Here is an 11,825-nt window from a genome sequence, read left to right as displayed (position 1 = left end):
GTTCCCTAAAGCCAGACAGGGGGAGTCCCAGGGAGGCAGACCGAAAAGGGGTGGGGTGTCATCCTGGTCACTATTAGACCCTGCAACGGCGACCTTGAAAACTACTCAGCGTCTGTTGCCCGAGTGGAGCATAGTGCTTTACAATCTCTTCCCATCACAGCAAACCATCAAGGTAGGGCTACTGTTATTTTATGGTTGAAAAACTGAGGTCCTGCGTCCCTTGGGGGCTGTGCCAGCAGCGGCCAAGTTGGGATTTCCCCTGGTCCAGCAGCCCCAGACAGCACACGGGGCAAGGTAGGCTTTCTGCCTCCTTCACTTCCCCAGTGCAGGTGAGTGACCTGGCGGGAGGGGGTCACCCCTAAAAACAGGGGTAGTGCTAGGACTGAAACCCTCCCTTCTTGATAACCCACTGGCAAGTTTGAGGAGCCAGGCTGCCAGTCGGGAGATTCGGCCCGGTGTTCCCACTGGAGAGGGCGGCAAGTGCCCGGGCGATCCCCTCACCTGCGTTCGGGAGATATACCCCCGCCCCCGCCCCGCCAGGAGGGTGAAAAGATGGCCCCAGGAGCCAGCCGGCTGGGAGAAGGCGGAGTGAGAGGAGAGGCTGGGGCCGGGGTCGCTGGGCTGTCCCGGGCAGCCCTCCTCCGAGCGAGCCGGAGCAGGGGTGGATTGGGAGCGCGCGGGGCGGGCCCGCGGTGGCCCCGGGGCGGTGGCGCCCGGCCGGAGAGGGTGGGGCGGAGCAGCCGCCCTGTACTTCCCCTTCGCCGCTAGCTCTACAACAGCCTGATTTCCCCGAAATGACGGCGCGCAGCCGGCCAATGGGCGCCCGCGCGGCTGTCCGGGGGCGGGGCTGGCCAGGGCTGGGGAATCCCGCTAAGTGTTTGGATTGCTCGGTGGCGCCGCTGCCCTGGCAGAGCTCGCCACTCCTTCGTCGAGGTAGGACGTGCACCCGAGCCCCGCCGAACCGAGGCCACCCGGAGCCGTGCCCAGTCCTCGCCGGCCGTGCCCGGCGGCCTCAAGAACCCGGCAACCTCTGCCTTCTTCCCTCTTCCACTCAGAGTCGCGCTCCGCGCGACCTCACTGCAGCCCCTGCGTCGCCGGGACCCTCGCGCGCGGCCGCCGGATCGCTCCTGCAGCAGAGGTGAGTACGCCTTTGAGGCGCGGGGCACCGGCAGCGTCGAATAAAAGGCGCGCGGGGTACCAGGAAGTGGGGGGTCGAAAGCTCCAGGCTGGAGACTCGCGGGCGCGCGGCGTTGCCCGGGCCTCCGCGCGGGCTCCGGGGGGCGCCGGAGGAGCTGCGAGCCGCGGCGCGGGGAGGGCGGGCCGCGGCGTGGACCGCCCACCCGGACGAGGCTGCCGGCGCCCGGCAGCTTTCGCAAATCTGCGTGCGCGCAGCCGCCAGGGGCCTGTAGGTGGCCCGCTACGTTCGTCCCGCGCATCCACACGCCGTGCCGGGGACCGAGTGTCAGCCCACGCGTGGGCGCCCGGTGCTCCCGGCTTTCGGCGGTCCCAGCTCCGCGCCCAGGCGCCAGGTTTTGGGCTCCCTGTGCTGGTGGCAAGGGCTGGCTTACTGCCCAGGTGGCTGGAGGGAATCGTGACCTACGGAGACTGCGGGAAGAGGCGCCACAGGTGTTCCTTGGGCCACTTCTCTAGAGGAGGGGAAACCGGGCCGGAAGGGTTAGCGTCCTGGTCTTAGCGTTGTGGGCGCTGTGGCTGTCAGGAAGGCGTAGAATGGATTCAGGGGGGCGGGAGGGGGCTGTTCAGGGTGACGGCTAGCCCTTTGCTAGCTAGTGGTTACAACTCAAGTCAAGGGCATTTCTTCTTGGCATCAAGCAAAAGAAGTCCCTCCCTTTGCAAAGGATTTGAATTTTGAGTGAAAAGTTCTGAAATTAGGGTATCTGTGCATTTTGTCTCTTTTCCTGCATATGAATCCTGAAGCCATCACTTGCATGCCTGTCTCCTCCAGAGACTGTCTGGGAGGGGCTGAAGGAAGGGGCAAAAGCATTTTTGCCTAAGATGCTTAAAAAATCTGGAGAGCAGTTTTATTCCAGCGCAGCTCCCCTCCGCACTGAGTGTAGTACCTAGTAGCTGGCTGAGGGGAGGGGAGGGTAACTAAGTGACCTCGGGTGGGGCAGGTCAGTGCCCAGGTACTGTTCAACAGATTCCAGACTGGAGCCTCTATCTTCTCTTTACAGCCAACATGCCCATCACTCGGATGCGCATGAGACCCTGGCTAGAGATGCAGATTAATTCCAACCAAATCCCGGGGCTCATCTGGATTAATAAAGTGAGTGTAACTCTTTGGGTTTTCCTGCCACTGTTTTAACCCATGTACTTCTGGAGGGACCAAAGCTTCAGATGCAGCTCAAAAAGGGAAGTGATAACGGGACAGGCAGATGTTTCTCCCAGTGGGTCCTGCATGCAGGGAGTGTGCACGGCCCAGCCTGGGCCTCACTTGCATGACTCCTGCCTTCTTCCCTTCTTGAGGTAGGGCATCCACCTGAAGGCACTTCCAGTTTCCAGCAGCAAGACTTTCCCAGCATCTGCAGAGCTGGAGTTCTGGTCTCCTCTAAGGGAGACCCTTACAAACATACACAGCACCCTGCAGGGCTCCAATCGAACAAATAGAAGACTGAGAAGTGGATGCTGCTGGGTAGAAAGGTGGCTGGCTTAGCAGAGGACAAACGAATTAATCTTGCACCAGTCACTCTGGCCCAAGAAGCCTATAGCTGGTGCACTTGGGGCAACATAGACCCTATAGACTTAGTAGCAATGATAGTATTCATAATAATAGCTAATGCTTACTGAACACTCCCTGTGTGCCTGGTACCTGCTAAGTATGTTATTTACATTGTGTCATTTAATCCTTGCAGTAGTCCTGTGGGGTAGATCTTATTAATGTCATCATTTTCAGATAAGTAAACAGAGGCACTGAGAGGTAGATCATAAGATCACACAAAAAGTGATGAAGCCAAGATTTGAACTTGAACGGTCTCAGAAATCTTTACTGTTAACCATCAGTGATATAATAACAGTAAGACCTTAGACTTCATATTTGTCACTGTGTCCCTACACATCCTCTGGTTTTTAATCCTCAAAATTTTGTTGGATATGTTTTCTCATTTCCAAGAAGAGAAAACTGAGGGGCAAAGAGATACAGTGACAATGCCAGGGTTACACAGTGTTCACCATCCAAGTCTAGCCCAGAGCTCCCTCAGTGGTATGACCAGGACCCCCTGTGTAAGAGCCCATGCTCCGAGGTGTCCTGAGGAGTCCTTTCTAATGGAAGAAGTTCTTACTTCCATGTTGGTGCTTACAAGCCAGAGAAAAACATCCTAGAGCTTCAAAACCAGGGCTTCGGGGGAGGGTGCCCTGTGTGGGTCCTAGCACATGTGTAACAGGCAGAGGGAGGTCTTTGTGAGCTAATAATGCTGCAGCTCATCCGAACTAGGTGTCCCTCCTGAGAGCTCCAGAGTGGTCTGTTTAAGCCAGCCTCAAGACGGGTCAGTCCAAGCCAGATGTCAGGGGGACAAGGGGAAGTCAGCCTTTTCTCAGACCTGTCTGGCTGGGCAGGCCTGGGTCTCAGACTCAGCCCCAAAGTCTGTGGTCTCTGAGCTGACACAGCGTCATGTGTATGTGTGTGTTGTTCAGGAGGAGATGATCTTCCAGATCCCATGGAAGCATGCTGCCAAGCATGGCTGGGACATCAACAAGGATGCCTGTTTGTTCCGGAGCTGGGCCATTCACACAGGTGTGTGCCTGGGACTCAGGCCTAGGAAGCCCAGGGTAGAGACAAGAGGAGGCATTAACGTTAACACAGAGGCTCTTCACTGGGGTCCCTGAGCCCCTGAGACAATATGCAGAATTACTGGGAAGAGGGGCTGGTGGCAGACTTGTGTTTCTGGAGAAGAGAGTTGATCATTTCAGCAAATTCTCAAAGGGATTTATAAAGCCAAGATCTTAGAAAGTGTGTGGCTTCAGGGGGTTTGTGGCTAGATGAAAGTTCTCCCTGGCAAAAGCATCTGTGAAAAGCGTCTGTAAGCCAGGGCACTGAAAGAGACCCAGGTCTGTCTTTTTCTTTGTGTTGACCAAGGCCCTTGGTCCAAGGCTCATGTGGTTGGTGGCCTCCTTTATCCTTGAGAGATGGAGCTCTAGGCCCATCTCAGATCAGCCCACCTGTTCAGTAACTGTTCTCTGCTGCCCAGTCTGTGCCCACTCTACCCTCTGGCTGCTGATAGCCCAAGGAGGAAGACTGGGCATGATCTGGGACACAGATAGTGCACTTTGGGGGATATGGGGACTCTAGTGCTTCTGGCTGGGCCCTTCACTGAGGCCCGCTAGATGTGTTTAAGCCAAGCCTGGGCATTTGAGAAGGTCCAGGGCCTAGGACCTGCAGAGTGTCGCCGGGAGTACCTGCTGGTTTGACCACTGTGGCTCTCTGGTAGCATGAGAGGTCAGGGGTACCCTTGCCTTCCTCCTCCAGGCCAGGGGCAGCTGAGGATCCCTACCCATGGCCCTGACGATCCTCTTTTTTCTCCTGCCCTCTAGGCCGATACAAAGCAGGGGAAAAGGAGCCAGATCCCAAGACGTGGAAGGCCAACTTTCGCTGTGCCATGAACTCCCTGCCAGATATCGAGGAGGTGAAAGACCAGAGCAGGAACAAGGGCAGCTCAGCTGTGCGAGTATACCGGATGCTTCCACCTCTCACCAAGAACCAGAGAAAAGGTATCCAAGGACTCTGGGTCCTTGGGAATCCCTCAGGGAGGGAGGGTAGAAGAAGGTCAGCTGGGGCTGGAGAGCCGCACCAAGGCTGACAGCCTGTCTGCCCCACAGAAAGAAAGTCGAAGTCCAGCCGAGATGCTAAGAGCAAGGCCAAGAGGAAGGTGAGTGTGGTCCTAAGCAGCCAGGTCACCTGTGGGCCAGGGTGAGCAGCGGAAGAAATGCTAAGGTGGCCCTGGGCCTAAGCTGCTTTCTCCCTCCACAGTCATGTGGGGATTCCAGCCCTGATACCTTCTCTGATGGACTCAGCAGCTCCACTCTGCCTGATGACCACAGCAGCTACACAGTTCCAGGCTACATGCAGGACTTGGAGGTGGAGCGGGCCCTGACTCCAGGTGAGCTGGTCCAGGTCTGGCAGGGGACTCCACAGGTCAGTGGGATGACTCCTTCTCTTGGAGGCATGGTGCTGGCACATGGTGGCCCATTAGTGCAGGCTGCAGGGTTTGTGGGCGGGGGGGGGGGCAGGCGCTCGATGTCTTGCAAACTAAGAAAGCACACAGCCTTGACCTGTGGCTTCTGCTGTCCCCCAGCACTGTCACCGTGTGCTGTCAGCAGCACTCTCCCCGACTGGCACATCCCAGTGGAAGTTGTGCCGGACAGCACCAGTGATCTGTACAACTTCCAGGTGTCACCCATGCCCTCCACCTCTGAAGGTTGGTGCTCCTGGGGCCTGGCCTGCCTGCTTGACTGTCTGGGTCCTGTGAAGGGCTTCCTGAGAGAGAAAAGATGCTCAGAACTCCACCTGGCACTGAGCTGATTGAGTTGGGCATTGCCCAGTCTTAGCCACCATAGGGGGAGGCAAGCGATGGGGACACTAGGAAGGCAGTTCAGAGTGGGCTGCAGCACAGTGGGGGCTGGTGAGAGGAGGGAAGGGGGCCAGGGGCTGCATTTTGGGATGCTGGTTCTCCTTCCTCCTCTGTAGCCCAGCATCTGAAGGTGAGGAAGGAAGTGGGGTGGGGGTGGGAAGAGGCGTGGCTTCAGGGTTTGAGAGGCTGTCACCAGGCCAGTGTCCTGTTCTGGAATCTACATGGCAGACAGGTACACCGGGAGGGGGTGTGTGTGTGTGTGTGTGTGTGTGTGTGTCACAGAGAGAGAGACAGACAGACAAAGGGCAGGGGGATCTGGTGGGCTGGAACTGGAACTGCAGGGTGAGTGTGGCTGACTGCCAGCCAACCTCTCTGCTTTCCCCATCCACAGCTACAACAGATGAGGATGAGGAAGGGAAATTACCTGAGGACATCATGAAGGTAAAGCCCCTTCCTACCTGGGCACTCTTGAAGTGACCGTTTCTCAGTGAGGAGAGAGAACCAGTGAAGCTTCCAAATCAGAGGATGGGTAGCTGCTGTTGTCACCTGGCTGCTTGCATCGTCCCACAAGTGCCACATTCACGTGGCTTGACTGGTGGGAAAGCCTCCATGGGAAGGGAAGGCAGGTGGGAGGCCTGGCCTCTGACAGGCCATCCTGAAGCAAGCCTTGGGGCATCAGACAGCTCTGTGAGTCAGGCACTATGAGCGATGGGTCCCTGGCCTGCATCCTCCGCCCCAACATGCCCCAGCCCTGCTAGTTCGGGAAATGCACATCAGGTTTCAATAATCAGCCTTTAGGATCCGCTAATATGATGATGGCTTTATAGAAAAAGTTAGCAAGTTACCCTCCAGGTTTTTTTTTTCTGCTTCAGTTTTGAAAGTGAATATAAAGAAGTTTTTTGCAGCCGGGGGCAGTGGCTCATGCCTGTAATCCCAGCACTTTGGAAGGCCAAGGTGGGTGGATCACCTGAGGTCAGGAGTTCGAGACCAGCCTGACTAACATGGTGAAACCCATCTCTACCAAAAATACAAAAATTAGCTGGGCCTGGTGGCGCATGCCTGTAATCCCAGATACTCTGAAGGCTGAGGCAGGAGAATCGCTTGAACCTGAGAGGCGGAGGTTACAGTGAGCTGAGATTGTGTCATTGCACTCCAGCCTGGGCAACAAGAGCGAAACTCCATTTCAAAAAAAAGTTTTTGCAGTAGTTGTATGCCAGCTGTTCCATCAGCCCAAAAAATTGAGACATGGACGTAGTTCCTTATCTCTAGCTTTTCTAGTCATCTTTTCTTGATTTGTTATGCTAACCTTTGTTTTAAGCCACATTCCCTCTTACTATGTCCTTACATAGTTGAGAGGGAAGTCGTGGAGATACTATACCAGAGAGTGGGTGTGAGAGGGGTGGGAAAATGAATTGAGGACCAGTGCCAACATGCATTTCTGCCTCCTCCCTTCTGGGCCCTTTTCCTGACTGCAGTGCACTTCTGCATCCTATCTGAGATTGTGAAAATGGCCAAGGGTGTGATCCTGGCTGAGAGGAGCTGGCTCATTGAGGGCAGGGCCACAGGGTGAGTCTGCACTGGAGGGAGTTGATAGCCTCTTGCTCTTCTGTCCCCAGCTCTTGGAGCAGTCGGAGTGGCAGCCAACAAACGTGGATGGGAAGGGGTACCTACTCAATGAACCTGGAGTCCAGCCCACCTCTGTCTATGGAGACTTTAGCTGTAAGGAGGAGCCAGAAGTTGACAGCCCAGGGGGTAAGAAGGCCCTAGATCCTTATGGCTTCTTAGAGGAGGGAGAACCACGTAGGGATGGAGAAAGCTTGGGGGCAGGGCCAGGGAGCAGGGCGGTAAAGCACCTGGGGTACTGACACATTGTGAATTAGCTACTGCTGCCATGCCTTAAGGTTTGCCTGAAGCTGAGTGGATGTTTACTGCTGTGCTGGGAAGAGCAGAGTCCATGTCTATGGCCTTCAGGGGTAGGGGGAAGCACACCTTATGCCACCGTCCCCTACCCTCATACAACCTTCTTCACATCTTCTAGGGGATATTGGGCTGAGTCTACAGCGTGTCTTCACAGATCTGAAGAACATGGATGCCACCTGGCTGGACAGCCTGCTGACCCCAGTCCGGTTGCCCTCCATCCAGGCCATTCCCTGTGCACCGTAGCAGGGCCCTTGGGCCCCTCTTACTCCTCTAGGCGAGCAGGACCTGGCATCATGGTGGATATGGTGCAGAGAAGCTGTACTTCTGTGGGTCCCTCAACAGCCAAGTGTGACCCCACTGCCAAGTGGGGATGGGGCCTCCCTCCTTGGGTCATTGACCTCTCAGGGCCTGGCAGGCCAGTGTCTGGGTTTTTCTTGTAGGGTAAAGCTGGCCCTGCCTCCCAGAAAGATGAGGTTCTGAGACCAGTGTGTCAGGTCAGGGACTTGGATAGGAGTCAGTGTCTGGCTTTTTCCTCTGAGCCCAGCTGCCTGGAGAGGGTCTCGCTGTCACTGGCTGGCTCCTAGGGGAACAGACCAGTGACCCCAGAAAAGCATAACACCAATCCCAGGGCTGGCTCTGCACTAAGAGAAAATTGCACTAAATGAATCTCGTTCCCAAAGAACTACCCTCTTTTCAGCTGAGCCCTGGGGACCGTTCCAAAGCCAGTGAAATGTGAAGGAAAGTGGGGTCCTTCGGGGCGATGCTCCCTCAGCCTCAGAGGAGCTCTACCCTGCTCCCTGCTTTGGCTGAGGGGCTTGGGAAAAAAACTTGGCACTTTTTCGTGTGGATCTTGCCACATTTCTGATCAGAGGTGTACACTAACATTTCCCCCGAGCTCTTGGCCTTTGCATTTATTTATACAGTGCCTTGCTCGGCGCCCACCACCCCCTCAAGCCCCAGAAGCCCTCAACAGGCCCAGGGAGGGAAGTGTGAGCGCCTTGGTATGACTTAAAATTGGAAATGTCATCTAACCATTAAGTCACGTGTGAACACATAAGGACGTTTGTAAATATGTACATTTGTCTTTTTATAAAAAGTAAATTGTTTATAAGGGGTGTGGCCTTTTTAGAGAGAAATTTAACTTGTAGATGATTTTACTTTTTATGGAAACACTGATGGACTCATTATTGGCATCCCGCCTGAACTTGACTTTGGGGTGAACAGGGACATGCATCTATTATAAAATCCTTTCGGCCAGGCGCGGTGGCTCACACCTGTAATTCCAGCACTTTGGGAGGCTGAGATGGGTGGATCACCTGAGGTCAGGAGTTCGAGACCAGCCTGGTGAAACTCCATTTCTACTAAAAATGCAAAAATTAGCTGGGCGTGGTTGCGGGTGCCTATAATCCCAGCTACTCAAGAGGCTGAGGCAAGAGAATCGCTTGAACCTGGGAGGTGGAGGTTGCAGTGAGCCGAGAACATGCCATTGCACTCCAGCCCGGGCACCAAAAAAAAAAAAAAAAAAAAAATCCTTTCATTTGGCCAGGCATGGTGGCTCATGCCTGTAATCCTAGCACTTTGGGAGGCCAAGGTGGGCAGATCACCTGAGGTCAGGAGTTTGAGACCAGCCTGGCCAACATGGTGAAACCCCATCTCTACTAAAAATACAAAAATTAGGCTGGGTGCGGTGGCTCACGCCTGTAATCCCAGCACTTTGGGAGGCAGAGGCGGGTGGATCACGAGGTCAGGAGATCGAGACCATCCTGGCTAACACGGTGAAACCCCGTCTCTACTAAAAATACAAAAAATTAGCCGGGCGTAGTGGCAGGCCCCTGTAGTCCCAGCTACTGTGGAGGCTGAAGCACAAGAATCACTTGAACCCAGGAGATGGAGTTTGCAGTGAGCTGAGACTGTGCCACTGCACTCCAGCCTGGGTGACAAGAGCGAGACTTTGTTTCAAAAAAAAAAAAAATTCCTTTTGTTTATGTTCACATAGACAATGGCAGAAGGAGGGGACATTCCTGTCATAGGAACATGCTCATATAAACATAGTCACCTGTCCTTGACTATCACCATGGCTGTCAGTTGATTCTGGGCTCCTGGGGCCCAAGGAGTGTTAGGTTTTGAGGCATGTGCCATAGGTGATGTGTCCTGCTAACACGCAGATGCTGCTCCAAAAAGTCAGTTGACATGACACAGTCACAGACAGTCAGAACAGTCAGCAGCCCAAGAAAGGTCCTCACGGCTGCTGTGCTGGGTAGCACTTGCCATCCAGTTTCTAGAGTGATGGAATGCTCTGTCTGTACCGTTCAATACAGTAGGCACTGGCACTAGCCACATGTGCCAACTAAGAACTTGAAATGTGGCCAGTGCGATGAGGAATTGAACTTTTAATTGCATTTAATAAACTGTATGTAAATAGTCACATGTGGTCAGTGGTTACCATATTGAACAGTGCAGGTAGATACTGGACTGGGGGCAGATCTGAGGGAGAGGGGTTTGAGTAGTGGGAGGACACTGGGGATAGGGGCTTGGGGATATTTACCTGCCATTTTGAGTAGTTTGCTATTTTAGCAGCCAACAATAACTATTGGTGCTGAATACCAGCCTTGCAGTGTAGCATGAGACAGGTCCATGCACACATGCTTTAGGAAAACTGACCTTACATGAAGCAGGATTCTGCCTGGGCTGATGCACACAACCTCTATAGAGGGTAAACAGTGTTTCTGAAGACTGTAGTTTGGGAACCCCTGACATATGACAATGCCCCCTTCAGATAAGCCCAAGTTACAGGAATCTCTGAGGGTGGAAGGTCTGGATATGCGCTTTTCCTGTCTCCCTCTTCAGTGTCTGGCCATGGGGCATAAACACTACCCAGCAGTAGGTAGGCTGGCCAAGAGAAGCCAGCTTGCATCACCAGCATCGTCTAGGGAATGGAATCATGGCAGTAATACGTTGCTTAGGAAACAAAAGCTCTATGGACACATCTTCCACATTCTCAGTCCCAGAAACCATATGGACTGTGACCCCGCTCACTAGGCCCAGCCCTCTGGAAGAGTGTGGGCCCTTGAAAAGGGAAGACTGAGTGAGAAAATGATGAGAAAACTACAAAATGGGCAGAGGTCAGTCTGACACATTCATTCTCTGTCAGTCAAGCTCGGGAAGTACTGGTCCCTGATCTTGGAGATGCTGTGTGAGTGGCAGGTGGACTCCTGCTGGGTAAATATTCTATATGTGGATGCCTGGACAGGCCCCCATCCCAGGCCTTGCTTGTCAGAAGCTCCCCTTGGGCCGAGCGCGGTGGCTCACACTTGTAATCTTGGCACTTTGGGAGGCCGAGGCGGGTGGATTGCCTGAGTTCAGGAGTTTGAAACCAAGCTGGGCAACATGGTGAAACCCTGTCTCTACTAAAAAACAAAAAACTAACCAGGCGTGGTGGTGCATGCCTGTAATTCCGGCTACTAGGGAGGCTGAGGCAGGACAATCACTTGAACCCGGGAGGTGGAGGTTGCAGTGAGCGCCACTGCACTCTAGCCTGGGCAACAGAGCGAGACTCTGTCTCAAAAAAAAAAAAAAAAAAAAAGAAGTTCCACTTGGAAGCTCCACTTGGATTTCTCAAGAATAGTTTCACTTGGGAACAGAGGGATAGACAGGATGGACTTTTCCAGCTCCTTCAGGGACCAGCCCTTTTTAAGATTTGGATTGAGGTGGCTAGCCACCTGTGGCTTCCATCTGGGGTCTCCTAGTGGGTGATGGCAGGCGGTGCAGAGCAAGGCAGAGTGGACTGATGGGAGGAAAGTGACACCACCCAGAATAAGCAGCAGCTCTAACTTCTCTTTCTCCTGCCCTTCAATCTAATCCCTGATGGAGGGTAGGCAGTGGGTATGTGAAGTCTTAGGCAGCAGTGGAAATCTCTCAAGTTCTAAAAGCAAAGTTAATTGCTTGTAAATTACCAAAAAGAGAGAGGAATTATGTCCATCAGCTTCCAATCTCCACAACCAAGATGGAGTCCTCAACTTCCCCATCCCCTCTGATCCCGGGAGTCCTAAATGATTGGTAGCAATTGCTTGGAATCTCCAGGGAGGGACCTCAAAACTCTCTCCAGGCCCCCATCACAACGGAGCTGGGTCCTAGGGACCAAGCCTGGAGTAGTGTGGGATAGAGCCAGACCTTTCAGGATGGAGAGCTGTCCCATCACATCCTACCAAGACTTCAGCCTTTTCCTAGGAAAAGAAACTAAATAAGGTCTGACAGCTCACCTAAAGGTGATGGCAGCTGACACTACCGAGTCATTAGCCAAACAATGCCTGAAACAGAGCAGTA

At 53.9% G+C, this 11,825-nt stretch overlaps 1 protein-coding gene across 1 annotated transcript; it reads left to right on the top strand.

The window, feature by feature from the left end:
• The first annotated feature begins 227 nt into the window (after positions 1 to 227).
• On the top strand, positions 228 to 8,613 carry IRF1 (interferon regulatory factor 1). The gene is made up of 10 exons (XM_054487371.2): positions 228 to 1,138; positions 2,193 to 2,284; positions 3,649 to 3,748; positions 4,546 to 4,722; positions 4,831 to 4,880; positions 4,982 to 5,111; positions 5,307 to 5,429; positions 5,974 to 6,023; positions 7,199 to 7,334; positions 7,621 to 8,613. The coding sequence occupies exons 2-10, from the start codon at positions 2,198 to 2,200 to the stop codon at positions 7,743 to 7,745; spliced, it is 978 nt and encodes a 325-aa protein (XP_054343346.1). The 5' UTR covers positions 228 to 1,138; positions 2,193 to 2,197; the 3' UTR covers positions 7,746 to 8,613.
• The last annotated feature ends 3,212 nt before the right edge of the window (positions 8,614 to 11,825 follow it).

This window comes from Pongo pygmaeus, chromosome 4, assembly GCF_028885625.2.
Source record: "Pongo pygmaeus isolate AG05252 chromosome 4, NHGRI_mPonPyg2-v2.0_pri, whole genome shotgun sequence".
Taxonomy (NCBI): Eukaryota; Metazoa; Chordata; class Mammalia; order Primates; family Hominidae; genus Pongo; species Pongo pygmaeus.
Note: the sequence above shows the minus strand (reverse complement) of the source record. Positions and strands in the feature narration are given on the sequence as shown.

Bases quoted from the DNA above. Each gene is read 5' to 3' on its own strand.
- IRF1 (XM_054487371.2), top strand. From the start codon at position 2,198: ATGCCCATCACTCGGATGCGCATGAGACCCTGGCTAGAGATGCAGATT. The intron at 2,285-3,648 runs GTGAGTGTAACT...TGTGTTGTTCAG, and splicing joins GGCTCATCTGGATTAATAAA to GAGGAGATGATCTTCCAGAT. The intron at 5,430-5,973 runs GTTGGTGCTCCT...CCCCATCCACAG, and splicing joins CATGCCCTCCACCTCTGAAG to CTACAACAGATGAGGATGAG.